Source organism: Pseudochaenichthys georgianus, unplaced genomic scaffold, assembly GCF_902827115.2.
Source record: "Pseudochaenichthys georgianus unplaced genomic scaffold, fPseGeo1.2 scaffold_460_arrow_ctg1, whole genome shotgun sequence".
Taxonomy (NCBI): domain Eukaryota; kingdom Metazoa; phylum Chordata; class Actinopteri; order Perciformes; family Channichthyidae; genus Pseudochaenichthys; species Pseudochaenichthys georgianus.
The window spans coordinates 122,746-142,029 of NW_027263025.1; the positions used below are offsets into that span (position 1 = coordinate 122,746).

A 19,284-nucleotide genomic window follows, 5' to 3' on the forward strand; every position below is an offset into this window, starting at 1 on the left:
GTGTGTGTGTGTGTGTGTGTGTGTGTGTGTGTGTGTGTGTGTGTGTGGTGTGTGTGTGTGTGTGTGTGTGTGTGTGTGTGTGTGTGTGTGTGTGTGTGTGTGTGTGTGTGTGTGTGTGTGTCAGTGGCGTAAGTATCGACGGTGAAGCCGGGGCCCAGAGCCGCCCAGGGGCCCATGCAAACAAATAGATAGACATAATATATATTTAGTTTTAGTTTTTTGGGGGCCCCAATGTCATTGACCGGTTCACGCAGTCTTCAAAGTAACCAAGCAACCTTAATTAATTTGTAATTTGTCTGTCCAATGACCTTGCTCTCTTTCATGTCATGTGATACCTTGCGTGACGATCGAACCATTTTATCAACCTCAAAAGTTATAGGTACTGTGGATAGAAGCAGCAATTTCGGCAGCATTATAAAATGGAATAGTTTGCATTTATAATGTACAGCAAAACCAAAGCACAAGAGTGGCGCTCAAAAGAGAAAGGACAAGAGGGAACAAAGAAATGTAACAGCTAAACTGACAAAATTAGACATCGTCCTCAAAATCTTGATTAATTCTGTGATTGGGTGATTAGTTTGCTGCGCCATTGTCAGGCTGTGGTGGTCTGAGGCCAGGGCAGGCTGTTGTTGATAGCCTACATGTGGCGCTTATGAGTGGTTGTGTGTGTCCGTGCGTGTGTGAGCGCATCAGCGGGCGCTTATGTTTGGGGCGATGGGGGGGGGGGCCCAAAACAATATTTGCACCGGGGCCAATCACAACCTTGTTACGCCACTGGTGTGTGTCGTGTGTGTTAGAGAGAAGAATCCTATTAGAGACATAGACCTTGAAATATAAATCGTATGACAGTAAAATGAGTGGACTGAGAGGGATCTCATGACAACAGAGAGGAAATACACACGCAGAGAGAGGGAGGCTGTGTGGGAATCCTATCCTTGCGGAGAAGGCTGGCGTTAGGACCCGGGGGATAGCAGACAACTTAAAAAGGCCTTCAGTCTGTCAAGCTCCCGGAAGTCCGGAAAGGCTGTACAGGAAATTGGGTGCCTGGACCTTTAAATAAGATTACTACAATTTGTGATTAAGAAAGAGCAGCAAACTGTATGCATGAACATATAATTAAATGTGTGGAATTTGCTAAATAAATAATGTAACAATATAATAGGTAATGCTCTGTCCAACAATGCTGCAAATACCGATTACCTCAATAGTTTAGATTTTGGTCTTTTCAAAATGTACTTCTATGGACAACTCCTATATTGTGAAGCTTTTTTGTAGGCACTTTGTTTTCTGTTAAACATACAAATACAAGAACATGTTTTATTTGTATTTAATACATTCTCTAATTATGAGTTATTTTTTAGTTTTAGTTATTAAGTTGATTTAATTTGGATATTGAATAATCATATGTCACATTTTAAAACCACGAAACTGTTGATTTTGAGTGCAATAAATACCCTTCAGTTGTCCAGTTTTAGAAGCAGTACATATTTTCCCTGACCATATTCATTCGCGAAGTTCATCACAATTTCTGCTGTTATTTCATATTATTCTGAAACTCAAAAGCGGAAGCTCTACTCGTGGTAGCGCACCAGTCTTTACGCGGGTGTCTGGCACCCGGCGTGGTGCGCACTGCATTCCTCTCCAACTCAACGTCAGTCTGTCAGAGACCGTCTGAGCGCGCACACACACACCGTACCCCTGTCACACACTCTCCGGCACACACGCGCGCACTGACGCACACACAGACTCGCTGTCGGACCCGGGAGGAGAGGAGAGGAAAGGAGAGCTCCAACTTCCCTCTTTGCTTCTACTTGTGTCTTTCTGTCTCTTCTGATCCACCAATGCAAGGATTTTATTTCTGTTCTCACTCTTATTCTCCCAGCCGTCCCGAACTAAGGAAACCCGGTTTAAGGACCAGACGGGAGTATGTAAAATAACCTGCACGACTGAGCCAAACAAGAAAAAGAAGAAGAAGAAGAAGAAGAACAAAAAGAAGAAGAAGAAGAAGAAATGGATAAACGGAGTTATTCTCTCGTTTTGCCTGCAGCTTTCCTCTGCTTTGGACTTTTGGGATTTACTGCTGGACAATTATTTCCAGGTAAAGACATTCGTTTGTTTCATTTGTGGAAATTTAAATCATATCTTCCAGTTTTGGTGCGCTTGTATGATTTATTTTCGAGTCTGAATCGGTGCATGAATGCCACGGTGTCGCATGTGGGAATGTAAAGTTGGCATGCAAGTTTAATTTGTGCGTTTCTGCTTGAGCCTCATGCAGCTGCGTATTGTTTGTTATTGTGATGGTAAAACATGTCCGTTTTTAGAACCTTTTCTGTCACGGAGGATCTATATCTGTTTGTGCGCGCATACAATGCCATAAATCAGTTGTTTATGGAAACAAAAATTATTTATGGCGGGTGTCTGATAATAGTGACTGTTTGACTTATGGTGACAGTTTACACCATTATAGGTCAGTCTGGCTCAGAGCTGATGTGCGGGCAGGGGTGACGTTTTGGCACTTCACGAGGTTTTTGCTCCATGAAGCGTCCGGTGCGCGTGGACTGTTTGCTGTTGAGGGTTAATTCGTAACTTGGGTGGTTTTTATGTAAGTTACATTTCGCTGTGAACTTGCTGTGTTTAGAAGCGGTTCGGTGCGTGTTTGGCTCCATGAGCGCAACGCTGCAAACAGTCTGAACAGTCTCTCTTTTTTCTTTTTCCTTGTTCCGATCAAAGTATTATTTTGTCGCGTGCTACAGTGCACATGCACAAGGATCATTGTACCGTACCGCTCCTAGAAGTAAGTTCCCCCTTGAATCTATTGGCTTTTAATCCAACTTTTACAACTGATCTGAGATATAATTCACACTCCACATTTCAAAAAAGCAATTACGCACAATGCTGAATGATATGTCCGAGCCGCTCAGTGTTATTTCCCGGAGTTGAAGCTTCACACAGTCCGCAGAAACATCGCTGCTCGGCAGTCAGGAGCCGGCTCTCCTCTGGCACTTGTTACGCGACGGAGATGTTTGGAGAGTTCGCGGGTTTGGCAGAGTTCTCCCAGGCTTGGATCAAATCAGTGGTTGATATGATTGTGCAGCTGCTATCATTTCAAGTTTTCTCCAACACATCAATACCTTAACAAAAACACATTGAAGCGATGATGAAATCGCTTATTTATAAGTTGGAACATATAATGATAAATAGTGTAAAACCTGAATAAAGGCACTTTGTGTGTATTGTAACTTGACGTTTGCATGATCCGAGAATTAAAACAGTATGTCGGTGTGTCCTGTGCTATAACTCCGTAAAGCACCAGATCTCCCTCAGTTAAATCAGAGATGTTCCCACTTGCAGCAGTAGGCTGTGTCTGCGCGCTCTCGGCACCTTCTGCTTGGTATTCATGACTTGTAAGGCTGCAAAAAGCGCTCTGAAGGGAAGACTGGCTCCAAACACTGAGTCCTGCCTCTCTGTCTCTCTCTCTGTCTCTCTCCGGCTCCCGGCTGCAGCGCGGCGGAGCAGCCGTCCTTCTCTCCGTGCGTAACGGTTCAGCGGAGGAATCCGCTATGCAAAGCGCTTTAAATGTTAATTTTTGCCAAATATGTGCGCGTGGAGATCGAAATCAAGCCTTAAAACACATTATTGGTCTGTTTAACAATGCATATTCATTCATATAAACAGAAGTGCAGGAGAGAAAACTCTGTTTAAAACCATCATGAATTGAAATAGAGGCAATCTTCTCTGCAGTTTAATACTACATATTGCATCGCGTCCTCATTTGTTGAGGATACAATTCATGAGGTTATTGTCAGTTTAAGTAGAAATAATAATTATTGTCACTTTAGAGTGGTATATAAGTCAGTCTTGGAGTTTTGTTGTCATGTGTGCAGACAATGTTTGCAGTGCAGACTATGTTTAGACAATCACAGTGTCAATATGTGCACGTTTATTAAATTGGGAATGTGTTCCTGTGTCTGTTTGAGAGAAACCGAGAAAACACCAGAGGGATGATTCCTTGCTCGCCGTTAGGGGGCGATATTGTCCCACCAGATGTGTCCACACACAGACATAGCGGACGGAGTGGTTTTTTTAAATACTCTTTCTTCTTATTCCAATTCCAGCTGCTCGGTTTTGTTTTTATAAAATGTATGTGAAGCAGTTAAATGATAATAGAGTGAAAGCCCGTCATGAAGAAGATGCTCTCCCCTGCCTGCCTGTCTGTCAGCCTGACGGACATAGAAGTTGTAATCTCCCTCTCAAACACCCTCTCTGTGCTTTACTGCCAAACAGCTCAATTATCAGAGCACGATGTAAAGCTGCATCTGTGTGGCCAGATACCAGCAGAGGCGGTCCAGGCGGATAGTTTCATTACTTTTATAATTAATGTATGTCCCATCTTCCACCAACATGTGTATTTTATTTAACCGTAAAATTGAGTTGGATGAGAATATGACTTGTGTACAGTCATTGGTGTCGTTTACGCTGAACGCTGCAGACATGTCCCCATCACTTCTTGAAATGTCTGATTTGGGCCCTATTACCTTTTTAAAACATATATATTCTCTCCTCATTTTCAAATCACGCCTCAAAACATATCTCTTCACACTCGCATATCCACCCTGATCATTATCCATCACACATCCTCTGTTTTATTTATTTGATTTGTTGCATTGTCTTGTTTATGTTTCTTATGCTGGTGTTAGGTATTGTCTATCTTGTTTTTTATGTGTTTGTACGGCGACCTTGAGAGCCTTGAAAGGCGCCTATATAAAATAAATGAATTATTATTATTATTATATTTGTAAGAACATTTCTAAAACATCCTTACACAGAGAAAGTTTACCTTACTAAGCTAACAAAAAGCACCAATATCTTTCATTATAAAATGATACAAAATCATGCATGCAATATTTCTTGACACAGTTTCTTTTATGTTTTATAGGAAAACCTGCCTTTTATTCAGCATATTCAGGCAGTAGCCTACCCACCATGAAACACATGAGGCCACACTGCAGTTTAAAAAAGCAGAAATGAAATCTAAGCTGACAGAAAAAGGCTTTAGGTTAATACACACAGTTAAACTCACACACACTATTTTATGAACATATTGGTTTAAAAAAAGAACAAATGAAGCAAAGAAAGTGAAAAGCAGATTCAGGCAGTATGCGTCAAGATTCACACTGAAAGCAGAACAGCTTACAGAAAAGAGACAACATCTGATCCCGCTAATAATCCCCAATGTTATGAACTATAACAGCAATCTGATTTTAGGACTGTTTGATGGAAATACGGTTACCTTTTCTTTGTTTTCTGATTCCATTATGTCACCTGTTACTTCCCAAGCCTCACAGGAAGAACAGCCTGCCATGCTCTTTGCAATAACAATAAAGCTGTCAATCAAACAAGTCCAGGTGATTGCTTTAACCATAGAAGTGATTCTTGTACAAATTATAATTTGGGTCCTTAAGGAAAAGCGTTGACAAAGTATTTGAATTTCCTTGTTGGTCGGGGGACTTGTTTTTTTATTTGAGTGAACATTCCCTTTAAAAAAAGCTCCATTCTTTATATTCAAAAAAGCAAAGGCATGTGTTACCCAAGGCTGTCTTTTTCATCTTGGGAGTGTGTGTGTGTGTGTGTGTGTGTGTGTGTGTGTGTGTGTGTGTGTGTGTGTGTGTGTGTGTGTGTGTGTGTGTGTGTGTGTGTGTGTGTGTGTGTGTGTGTGTTGGGTGCAGCTGTGCTACTGATCGCCTTCGAGCTTCAGCGACCGCTAATTGTTGAACATCCGGTCGCATCTGGAGGTGACGACTAGGGCACTGAGGTGTGTGCTTTCAGGGAAACCAATGTACAATTTATATTCCACTTAATGAGATCTATTTGGCTGTGAGGACAGATGGGAGAAAGAGTACACAAAGGAAGATAGTGACCATGTTTGACTTTCTCTCCGTCTCTCCTTGACACGTTTGCCCAGTGCGATGACATGTTGGAGAGACAAGGAGGAGTCTTTGGCTTTGATCGAATCAACAGCCTTCAATTCCCCCACTATGGAGCCCTTTATGTGATTATGCGGGGTGTGTGTGTGCTTCATATGACACAGAGGGAGAGGGTATCATACCAGCAGAGGAGAGTGGAAGGTCGGGGGAGTAACGTTGAAGTGAGGAATACACTATTCTTTGCAGAGAAAAGAGGAAAACAGCCCATGAGGAAGGAAAGGAAAACGGGAGTGTGATGTGAGAGAGGAAACAGACGGAGTTCCAGAGGAAAAGTGAGAGGAAGCCAGAGTCAGGTGTCACAAAAAGGACTTGAGAGCAGAAAAAAGAGGATGGAGCTGGAAGGGGATAGGGAGAGATCGAGCAAAGGAGATGAGGACAGAATGGAAAGAGCACATGTAAAGCAAAAGTAGCATGAGTAAAGAAAAGAAAAATTGATTTCAGAGAACAGGCAAATAAATGGTCCCATAAGCAAGAAGAAAGGACATAGGAAGAGAGCCAGGAATGGAGGGAATAAGTGCCCAAAAGAAAGGCCTTGAGAAGAAAGAGATGGGACACAAGGATAAAGGAAAGCCTAAAACAAGAAGGAGAAAAGATGAAGGAGAAGGAAGGAGTGAAGGCTTGAAGGCGAGAGGAGGTGAAAGGACGAGACATTCATCACTCCTGCCAGCCGAGGAGGGAGGAGGAGGAAGTCAGAAAAGCGAAAGGGAGAGCAAAGGACGAGATGTTGGAGGAAATGACAAAGACGACGGATGACGGGAGGTCATGAGGAGGAAAAAATGGACACTAAGTTGATTATGTCTCGCTGTTATCGACTGTCTGAGTGGCTATAATTATTTCCTCTACTCTGTGTGTGTGTGTGTGTGTGTGTGTGTGTGTGTGTGTGTGTGTGTGTGTGTGTGTGTGTGTGTGTGTGTGTGCGCGTGCGTTCGAGTGAGGGAGAGCTTTATGACAGGATGTCTGTCACCTCATGCCCCGCTCTGTTTAGTATGCTGTCCATCGTCCCTCCCTGTGTGTGTGTCGGCCTAATCCAGGGCACTTATTCTATTGGCCTGACTAACTGACAGCCTAATAGCAGGGCATGCTGAGTGCCGGGGCGTCCTGTGTGTGTGTGTGTGTGTGTGTGTGTGTGTGTGTGTGTGTGTGTGTGTGTGTGTGTGTGTGTGTGTGTGTGTGTGTGTGCGTGTGTGTGTGTGTGTGTGTGATTGTGTGTGTGTGTCCTGCATTGAATGAATGCTAAAGTGCGTACCAGCGCTGGAAAAAAGAGAGCGGCCACTTTCCGCAGTCAATGATATGCAGTGGCGTTTTTATATGTACAGAAGTGGTGGGGGACAAAACACTTAGATGTCTATAAGCTTCTGCAGTGACGTGCAGTGAGGGTCATGGCTGGTGAGGCACTGGCTCTTCAGGTTTACAAATATTATATTTTGACCTAAATCAAAATATAATATTATTTTCAAAAGCTTTTTTTGTCTGATGCTTCAATTAATTTTAAACAGAAGGATACCCAAAACATGTAATTTTATCATTTAAATATTGAATTGTTCTCTCTTAGTAAGATCCCATTTTCAATACAATTGCAGTCTTACCTTGACTTGAAGATTAAGTCCATTTGCCTATCCTTCTGGACAAAAATCTCTATTACTTTTTTGTAAAAGTCCTCCTTATGTTCTTGTAATTTTCGAATCATAAATCTTATTGATAGATTTATGATTCGAAAATGATAAAAGTAGGGTAGACATGTGGATATTATCTGGCTGAACAAAACGTGCATTTATCTAACAGGTTTGTTTCCCACAGATCTTATTTGGAGCTATTTTCTAAAATCCTATGGAGAAATCTCATTGCTTTTTTGTTGAGGGAAGCCATGCGCAGCTTACTTCCGGGTTTTAGGACGCGTCACTGCAGCTCTCTCGTCTCCTCTTCACACACCCAGTGGCGACTGGGCCTAGTGTCAGCAGAAAGTATTAAAAATAATGATTACAAAAAAATGCAAAAAAAAAAATATAAAATATATTTTAAGATCATGTTTAATCATCTGATTCGTCTGTACATTGCTGTGTTCTTCTAATTAGTGTCTACAGTGTGTGCCTATTGAGCTGTTTAGAGCCATGTGGGACAAAATACGATCCTGCCCCTCCCTCTCACTGTCTAAGTGAACGGTGACTGTAAAAACTACACTGCGCATGCTCAGAGTATTTTCCTATTTAATGTGTGGCAAAAAAATAATGACCATAGGGGCATAGAGCTGCCATCCCCACCATACGTCATCTCACATCATTCAGAGCTGATTGGCTGTAAGTACGTGTGCCGCGAAAAGTATGGTGTGTGAAGAGGAGACGAGAGAGCTGCAGTGACGCGTCCTAAAACCAGGAAGTAAGCTGCGCATGGCTTCCCTCGACAAAAAAGCAATGAGATTTCTCCATAGGATTTTAGAAAATAGCTCCAAATAAGATCTGTGGGAAACAAACCTGTTAGATAAATGCACGTTTTGTTCAGCCGGATAATATCCACATGTCTACCCTACTTTTATAATTTTATAATCATAAATCTATTGATTCGATTAGATTTATGATAGACCTTTGAAACTACAAGAAGATAACGAGGACTTTTACAAAAAAGTAATAGAGATTTTTGTCCAGAAGGATAGGCAAATGGACTTCATCTTCAAGTCAAGGTAAGACTGCAATTTTATTGAAAATGGGATCTTACTAAGAGAGAACAATTCAATATTTAAATGATAAAATTAAATGTTTTGGGTATCCTTTTGTTGAACTGTCTGTTTAAAATTAATCGAAGCATCAGACAAAAAAAGATTTTGAAAATAATATTATATTTTGATTTAGGTCAAAATATAATATTTGTAAACCTGAAGAGTCAGTGCCAGTGCCTCACCAGCCATGAACCTCACTGCACGTCACTGCAGAAGCTTATATATAGACATCTAAGTTTTTTGTGCCCCACCACTTTTGTACATATAAAAACGCCACTGCACACACCACACTTTTCGCGGCACACGTACTTACAGCCAATCAGTTCTGAATTATGTGAGATGACGTATGATGGGGATGGCAGCACTATGCCCCTATGGTCAATATTTCTTTGCCACACACATTAAATAGGAAAATATTCTGAGCATGCGCAGTGTAGTTTTTACAGTCACCGTTCACTTAGACAGTGAGAGGGAGGGGCAGGATCGGGTTTTGTCCCACATGGCTCTAAACAGCTCAATAGGCGCACACTGTAGACACTAATTAGAAGAACACAGACTAAAACAGCAATGTACAGACGAATCAGATGATTAAACATCATCTTAAAATATATTTTATAATTTATTTTTTGCATTTTTTTGTAATCATTATTTTTAATACTTTCTGCTGACACTAGGTGGGGCTGTGCTAATCATGTGGTCAAACAGCTTGGAGTTGTTGTGTCTAAATGGTAAGCTTCGATTTGCAAAACCAAGATGGTTTTGGAAACCTGGAATAGATAAGATAGGAAGTGGTATTCAACTACTGTACTTAAGTACACTTTTGAGTTACTTTAATATTTCTATGGTATGCTACTTTGTATTTCTGCTACACTACATGTCAGAGGTAAATATCTTTCTTTTACTCAACTACATTCGTAGTTACTTTGCAGATATATGTTAATGATAAACATGATCAAAACTAAACTGCAAGAGTTTCGGTAAAGTTGATGTCGTTCCCCTCTATCGCCTCACGTATCCTGACACCCACATTTGCTTTGCAAGTTGAATGAATTAAACTTGTTTTGGTCAGAGATGTTGTTTTAAATGATGATATGACAGTTCTCTAATCGAAAAGAGTATAATGTGAATGGCCTCTCAACCCACATGTCAGATAAGTTGATTTAAAATAGATTTCAAAATAATTGCTTGATAAGTTCAGAAGACAAATGGCGTCTGCTTGCCAAAGAGAAAGAAAAAAACATTACAAAGTTTACAATTCTAACTCAAACACAACAAACTAAATGTCTCCCTTTGTATACTTTGGACCGATTGGAAGTCTATTTATCTAAAAGCTATTGGTCAGTTATCAAAGTTATTGCCTGAAAGCAACACAGTTATTTCCCAACAGGAGGCAAACAACACACAGTTCTCCAGCGATGGAGTATAATGTCAGAGTAACAATATCTGCTGCGGGGATATGTGACAGTTAAACACAGACTGAGCGACGTTGGGCAGCAGACAGTAACACAGCTTTGACACGCTAATCAAAAGGCAAGACAAAATGATGTTTAGTGGCCCTGAGGGCAAATCATCTTGGTGCATTAGAGCCACAGCTTACACACAACCCCGTGCAAACACATGTACATCTGTTGGCATTAAAGAAGCATAAGTGTTAATCCATTACAGATCATTTCTCGTTAAATGCTCTAAGGATATTTGGTGAAGACTTGTGCTATTTATCAAAAAACAAACCCAGAATACAGACAATAAACTCTAATCAAATACAAAATACGTCTTTCACTTTTTTAATTAAAGTGTTGGTTCAGATTTCCTTTTTTCAGCAGAGACCAAGAAAACAGCAGACTTTGATCCTCTAAAGCAGTGGTTCCCAAACGGTGTGCCGTGAGGCAAGTCCGGGTGTGCCGTGGGATTTTGTGACAACCATACGTTATTATTGCAATATACAACTACACAAAAATAATTATTTTTTAATTTACTATATCAGTACTTTGTAGGTTTATATGTACGTAATCTGCGCGATTTGCGCGTCCACATCTCCGCGTGCAGTGCTGCATAAACATGGCTGAGTCAGCGATAACTCTCGAGGGGTGGAGGTATGCCCATTATTTTGAGTTCATCCGAAGAATAGACAGGAATGTGACGGTGAGGTGCAAACTGTGTCCAGGCCAGAAGCTGTTATCCACTGCTGTAAACACCACGTCAAACCTCAACAAGCACCTGCAAAGAACACTTGCTAAGGTGGAGCTACCGCACAGCTATTTGTTGTTTGTTTATATCACAGTCTGTTCTTCTTCTCTGTCTTCCGGTTGTTGCCTGTTTTGAATGACGAATACACACTCCCGCCGCCTGCTGGTAAGGAGAGTTATTGTACGTGCTCGGCTGAAGTCTTTGCGGTGTCTGGTTCCAGTGCAACACATGGCCAACACGCAGGAGAACACGCCGACGCAACAGCGTGAGCAGAAATAGACTGCGCAAAATATACAGATAGCAGGAGACAGAGGACAGCCACGGTCAGATAGCAGGAGACAGAGGACAGCCACGGTCAGATAGGAAAACATTCAGGATCTGGATCAGCCTTATGCGACAATGGAAACTGAACTAAAGAGAACATTTGAAACTTTAGCAGTCTGCGTGATCTGCCTGCAGGGAGGGGCGGGCCGGCCCTGCTAGTAAAGTAACGAGTAAAGTAACGAGTTACTTTATGTAGAGAGTAACGAAGTAATGTAATATATTACTTTTTTTTAAAGTAATATGTAATATATTACTTTTTTTTTAGTAACGACCCCATCTCTGCTGAAATGTTACATTTATAATTTGTAGTTCAGGACCGTGGACAATGCAGCTTCCTCTCATTGACAGTTCTCTGTGCTGAATTTCCTTTGTCTCATGTTTAATGTTGTGACCTGTCTGGTTTAAATGAGTGTGTTGCTGCTTTGATGAAGCCTAATTTTATAACGTTTCAAATTAATTTCTGAAATATTTCGTTAATAAATATTTCATGAGTAATATAGTTGTCTTTGTCACATTTTATTTGGCATTAGTAAATAATTATGCACATAATACAGATATTTTACATGATATGAGTGATAACACGTGTTATAAGGGCTATTTTGCACAATAGGTGTGCCTTGAGATTTTTACTTGTCCTTTGGTGTGCCTTGGGCACAAAAAGTTTGGGAACCACTGCTCTAAAGACACTCGTTTCCAGCTTTAACACTAGAACCGCCAGAGGTCGCTGTATACCTATATCCGCCAACGGGTAAAGTTTACCCGCTATTGATTTCCAAGGTACAATGTACCATACAGAACGGTGAGTTTTGATCGCACAGGGATGACATGTATACCAATATAATCTGTGGACTCTCAGCTTTTCATATTATGTGACCCGCTCTATCAAAATCAGTCGGAAGTCGCAACGGCTCATTTCAGAGTAAACGTGGATTTACGTAAACAACTATTTTTTTCAGGGTTCGGGTGTTTTGTTTGATTTTAAACAAACAAAGTCTTGGCTTTCAGAATATGAAACTTTTATTTCCAAAATCACACGATAAATACATTTTTGAAGCTTGTAAAGGGACGAAGACAGGCACCTCTCACTCGCAATCTGCTCTTCCAGCAGCGCCGCCCCCCTCCCTCCGGCTGAAATTATGAACGTAAGAGTAAAGTAATCATAGATAACACGGCAGGGTCCGTTACAGTTCGTTTTCATCTGATTTAAATTAAACAAAGTCTTGGCTTTCAGAATATTAAACTTGTTTCGGCAAATTCAGATGATAAATATAACTTTGAAGCTTCGGCATAATTACAAGCGGAGAACGGAGTAACTTGACAGCAGGCAGCAGCAGGCACAACAACAGCCGGTGTTTCTCGTGAGGGTTTTCTCTGGGAAACAAACACAATAGGCCTACACACAAACGCAAAAATACACAAACACACACACGTATACACACACACACACTCGCGAGCTTCCCCTCCAAATGAAAATATCTTCCCTCCGTAGTATTTTGATAATTTTGATCGCAAAATCAATAGCGCGAGGAGCGCTGCATTTCTATGAGGTAAATATTACCCGCTGGCGGAAATAGGTATAAATATCAATTTTTTTGGCGATTTTTTCAATCTGACTTCATATTGACCATTTTTAACAACACAGGGTGTTACATAACACACTTTCAGGAAAAGTCACGGACTGGGAGACGTTAATATTTTATTGAAAAAAAGTTACATACAATAAAAAAACAGCTGCGGGTAAAATGTACCCGTTGGCGGTTCTAGTGTTAATGAACAGTACATATCAGCAGCAGAAACTTGACTAACATGTTTCCCAGGCATCTGCTTGGCACAGCCTTAATAAAAGATATGCCTGGTGGACACTGATGCCTTCATTATAACAGGTTAAACCATTCATTACAGTTCATTTGTTCATTACATAAATGAGACAGGGAGAAATTTAAAGCAGCCCGTACATTATACAGCAGTCACACTGCATCAGGCACATTGCATCCCAGAAAGACTTCAGCAGTGGACCGCTAGCAGGCATACATGAAGTGGAACATGTTTCTGTTTTTATCCTGTGCTAACTTCAGCCTCGAGGCGGGAGGGTGCAGATGTTCATCTCACATGTTTTAATGCACTAACATCATATGGAATAAACATGAACACATTTGGATCACTTTCTCTCAGAAGTTGCACGAGAGGGGTTTTCATGGTTGAAAATGGCTAGATAGGTTCTATCAAAAAGGTTGAATTGAAATGTTGGTAATTGTAATATAATTTAATCAGGAGGTTTGAGTATTTGAGGTCTGTCTTCAAAACTGTCAAAATGTAGTTGTCACAGAAGAACTGCTTGTAAGTTATTTTCCAAAAACCCTAGAGGTTCTTCCTCGAATCTTCCTTTTTCAACATAAAAGCATGTACACATGTCACAGAGGAAGCACAACATCACAAATATGAACCTGAACATTTGCATAACGGGACCCTTTAACACAGGGGTGGGGAACCTTTTTCCTCTCAAGGGCCATTTACATTTTTTCAACATCCTCCGAGGGCCGTAAGGCAAGGCAAGGCAAGTTTATTTATATAGCACCTTTCAGCACCAGGCAATTCAAAGTGCTTTACAAAAATGAAAGACATTCAGACAAAGGCATTTAAAAACAGTAAAAGATAATAAAAGAAACATTAAAAGAAAAACAAAAAATAAAAGACATTAAGAAAATGGCATTTAAAATCAGTCATTAAAAAGAAAAGCTAATAAAATAAACATTAAAAGATAAAAGTTACAGTGCAGTCTAAGATATGAATAGTTCAATTCTTTCGGTTCTTGATTTTTAATTTATTCACAGAACCTCCCTTTGGAAATCCGAACATTTCCGTCCCGATTGTTAATTTAGACTGATTGTTTTCACCATGTTATGCTCGCATGACATCCACAATCGGACTCTCAGGAGGGTGTACTAGCCCCCTACTCTCCTTTGCGTTCCATAACAAAGTCTTTAAGTGTTACCTGAACACCCCGTGTTACCAAACACTATCTTTCACCCGTCGGTGATGTGATACTTGTTCCTCAGTACAAATCACCCAAAAACTGATCGTAAACCCTGGCTACGATGGATATCCCAAATATCCTACTTTCGAGCAGTCCCTCTCATAAATGTCATGGACTTTAATTACGTTTAAATTAAAAACATTAAAAGAAAAAATACATGGATAAAAGTTACAGTGCAGTCTAAGATATGAATAGTTCAATTAAAAGCAGCGACAAAAAGAAAAGTCTTCAGCCTGGATTTAAAAGTACAAATGATTGACCTCTGCTTAAAAATCACAGCCCATTCATTTGGCCTTTCTTTCATGCTGTGCAAAGAAAACGCAACCTCTTAATCCAGATATCTCACCATGACTCGCGTATGCATGCACGAGCACGGTGTGGCGTGACCACCAAAACAGAAAGATATGGAGACAAGATATGTGCAAAGGTATTTAGTTTCCTATCCATGTGAACATGATTAAAGTGGGGTGGGGGGCTAACCTCCTCTAGGGGGTCCGGGGGCATGCTCCCCCGGGAAGATTTTTTTTTTTTAAATGTTGAAGTTAAAAGCATCAATCTGGTGCACTTTGAGAGCAAAATGAAGATATCTATGGAAACATCTCTCAACACCCAGATGAAACAGAACTGTAAGCAGATTTACTTTTTCTTTATGGATATTTTACAAATCACTCCCCTTTCAAACTGTATTCTTCTTTATTAATAACAACTTTTTTTAACTGTCATATAGTATTTTATACCCGTTTACTTTATTCTCTTGTGTTTTTATAACTATAATGATCATATAAATAAATGTATAATGTCCTTTATTGTTTTATGTTTCATGTGGAACCTATATGCTGCAGGTCTCCCTTGAAAAAGAGATCTATGATCTCAATGGGACCAATCTGGATAAATAAAGGTTTGAAATGAAATGAAATGAATATAAAGATGTGCCTTTACCTCACTGGTTGTAGAAAAAGCTTCTTATATTCGTTAGCATAGCTAGCTAACCAGATGCTAATAACAACAAAGTTATTGACTGTATGATGTGAATCAGAATGACAGATGAACAGATTGCGACTGGGCTCTCAACTAAAGACACAGCCACGCAAAAACTGCGGCATGTGTAGCCTACGGACTTATGGGTACTGCAATTTTTTGAAGTCCCGGAGCGACACGTTCTGGTGCTCTCCGTCAGCACTGCACCCCTGTCAGACGAGACATATACCACGTGATGACACGTTAGGCTCGTGTTGTGTTCAAGGACCATGACCGTTGCCAGGAAAAACAGGCACTTGCTTGTTTAATTATTTTGCGGTCTAGATTTCTTGAATTTTTTTCTTTTTTGCGTGTGTTTATAAATTACCTCGAGGGCCAAACCAAATGGTCTCGCGGGCCGTATACGGCCCGGGGGCCGGAGGTTCCCCACCCCTGCTTTAACACATATCCGTGTTGAACCATGCCTTCCAGGACCACACTTTTCTGACCTGACACTTTAGTTTTGAAAACAATTTTTTTTCTCAGTGCTGCTTATTTCTCTACGGTTGAAGTTTAATTTGGGGACCAAAACAACTTGGTTAGGGTTAATGATCTTGCATTGTGCTCAATACTGCTTTACGAGAGTAACCATACCTTCATTTCCATGGTTATAATCATGTTTGTTGACACATTCATTGCCCTTGTCCTCCTATCTTTGTTGATTTTGGCCCCATAACAAAATCAAATTACTTCCTCAGGAACTCTTCATATGTATAGAACTGCTGAAGGGCTCTTTCAAGTATAGAGCTAAAACGTGTGTCCTTTTTGGTCATTTGTTAAACGACTAAAGACTTTTTCTCACTGCCTCCTGAGAATGGAGAGGACGGGTCATATTTGAAGAACTTAGACATAATTGTGGGGAAAAAGTGAGCTTTAAATTAGACGAATGCATGTGAACAGAAGCTTGAAGGTTCAGAGTTGGAGCTAATAGGGAGTTTTAAGGTGGGCTGCTGATGTGGAGTCAATAATCCTTCCCGGAGTCCTTTTTAAGAACTCCAATTTGAGTAATTTGGCAAGGCACCGCTGAATAAGAGGGCACGTGCTCAGTCAACCTTCTCTGGTTGGATAAAGGTTAAATAACATTCTCAAATTGCAACGCAAACTCTGAGACCAATCTAGTGGTGATTGAGCTGATTAGCATGTCGGAGGTGTAAAACATACACGGCATGGCACATCAAAAACTTCCCTTCCTCTAATTAAAATAACTGCTGATTAATGCAAGAGGTCTTAACGAAGCTTTACAAGGTTTGGAAGTAATTAATCCATATTTAATAGAAGATGTTAGGCGAGTGAGACTGAGAGGCTGCTTAGTCGGCTGAATCAACAAGCTTGGGAGGAGAGAAAGGGGGAGGAAGATGAGAGGTTGGGGTGGGGGTGATTGAGAGGATGGATGGATGCTAGATGGAGAAATACAGAAGGAAATGAGACAACTAAGTGTGGGTAGATAGAGGAAGGCAATACACAGATGTATGGAGTTAAGCTGAAAGAGAAGGGAATGAGAAGATATTAGATGATATCTGAGCATCATTCACTTTATTCTCACTGTGGCTACATTTGATTTATGTCAGACTGTGTGGGAAGTCTTACCCAGGAGAATCACAGATGTAGGTACTCTCGACTCGTCTAAAGCTCAACCATTTCAAATGAATCTCTAACAGAATAGACGGGCCATTGTAATCCATTTAAGGGTAATTGGAGTTTATTACAATTCAGATATTTGTCTATTTGAGTATTCTTAACTGCGCAGTGGAAATGAAAGGACATTAACATTAAAAGTCCTAAAGAGCAATAAAGACAATAAGTCAGATTAGAAAACGTAGTGCATTGAGTGAGCCCCTGGCTTCCCTTCAAGCCTCTGTAGAGTGGCAGAGAAATGAGTCCTACAATCAGGAAATGAGTTGGCATTTGACCACTTCCAGTTCCCTCGTTTTGAAGCCAATGTTTTTTTGAATGTGTTTTTGGTAAGATGCCTGAAAAGAGGTCTGTGGGCCAGAGAAACTGAAGAGATTTTTAAGTTTAGTTTCACCACATACAATACGCCAGTAAATGCCCCACTTGTGAATATCCAAAGCTTCTATGTGTCATAAGAACTGCAGTTGCTTACGAGTGACTAAATGAACTCCTGAACGTCATCACGCCGGACATTAGCGCAGCTTTAGCTTAGCGGTGGTGACATGCTAGTTTTAGCTTTTTATCAAATCAAATCAAGTTTTATTTATATAGCACATTTATAAACGATTTTTGGTCGAGCCAAAGTGCTGTACATATAATAAAAATAGCCTACAGTAGAGATACTTTACAGCAAATACAACAGCACAGATTGTTCAGAATATCAGTATGAGAAAAACGACACCCTCTGTCCTTAGACCCTCTGTCCTTAGACCCTCACATCGTACAAGGAAAGACTTCCAGAGAAAACCCACAGTTTAAAGGGAACATGGGAGAAACCTCAGGGAGAGCAACAGAGGAGGGATCCCTCTCCCAGGACGGACAGACGTGCAATAGATGCCGTGTGTAAATCGAAGAGATAATACATTTTACAGCATATAGACCGAATGTTAGGAAATGCATGTGTCTGTAATAAGAAGATGAATCCATGAGGATGTCAGCTACAATCCTGTGGAAGCCATCAGGGAAGCAGCATGACGAGACCCAAGGCAGGACCGCAGAGACAGGTTTAGCGCACGCCCCGAAGGCCACGACTTAATCCAGAACTCAGGATAGAGGATGCAAGGCACAGGAACACAGCAAGAGGATCAGCCTCGACTCCGGATCCCGGCGTGGATATAGATACAAAACAAGAACAAAGATCTGGCTGGGTTAATCGGAACAAGAGAATACACAGACACAGACAGAGAGGGAAAAGGTCATTGGATAAAAGTTATTCTTGATAACCCTCTAGAAAGATCTCATGAACTTCCCCACTCAATCTATCAAGACCCGAGCAGTTATATTAGATATAGGATAAGAAACAGAGATAGATTTTTACTTCTGGTGTCATCAATCATAAAGTGGTGTTGCCATGAGTTGACAATTGCAGAGCACTACAGAAAGAGAGACAGAAGAAAAGCAATTAAAAGGGAATATACAGTTGGGAGGGAAGGAATTAATTATGAAAGTAACCAAGATGAAGAGAGCTCAGCAGACAGAGAAGACGAAGAGCAAACATCATAATATTTGCCTGGCAGTAGAATCTCGCCTCTCAGTTTTTTTACACTCATACACACAGAGAGAAAAATATTTGTGGAAGCCAACACACACACACACACACACACACACACACACACACACACACACACACACACACACACACACACACACACACACACACACACACACACACACACACACACACACACACACACACACACACACACACACACACACACACACACACACACACACACACACACACACACACACACACACACACACACACCCACACACACACACACACACACACACACACACACACACACACACACACACACACACACACACACACACACAGAAATGCACTCACTTGACAAAAACACTGCCAAGTGTACACAACGTAATCTCGCTTCTGATTGCCTTTTCTTTAAAGTTCGCTCTTTTTAAAATCTCTCTTTATCCCTTGTTGACGTGTGTGATTTTTTAAAACACTTTATCCATCAGGCGGCCTTCTGATCGCACCTATTCATGTCACCATTTCACTCACTTCAGCAAGTTCACCTCTCCATCTGCCCGTCAATCCAAACACATGTAATTTCATTATTTCATCAATCTGTCAGTCACTCAAAATGACTGCTTAGCAGTGCATGAACTGGACAACACTTATTGTGTATGTGCTCATGTGCCTTTAGTGTGAGTGTACAGTATGTGTGAAAGCGGTGATTGAATACTGATTAACAGATAGTTGCCTCTGTCATTGCCAGCAACAGGAAACGCTTCCTGCTAAGTGTCAGCAGTGGTAGAAAAATGATTCAGATCCTTTACTTTAGTAAAAGTATTATTACCACACTGTAACGATACTGTACTACCTTGAG

The 19,284-nt window shown here is 40.8% G+C and overlaps 1 protein-coding gene across 1 annotated transcript in view; it reads left to right on the top strand.

Moving 5' to 3' along the window:
* Positions 1-1,671: 1,671 nt before the first annotated feature.
* Positions 1,672-19,284, top strand: part of LOC117442729 (receptor-type tyrosine-protein phosphatase T-like) — a gene marked incomplete at its 3' end in the record, with an annotated part of 105,024 nt that continues 87,411 nt past the window's right edge. The window contains exon 1 of the mRNA XM_034078676.2: positions 1,672-2,098. Within this exon, the coding sequence (XP_033934567.1) occupies positions 2,011-2,098 (88 nt within the window). The remainder of the gene's footprint in view (positions 2,099-19,284) is intronic.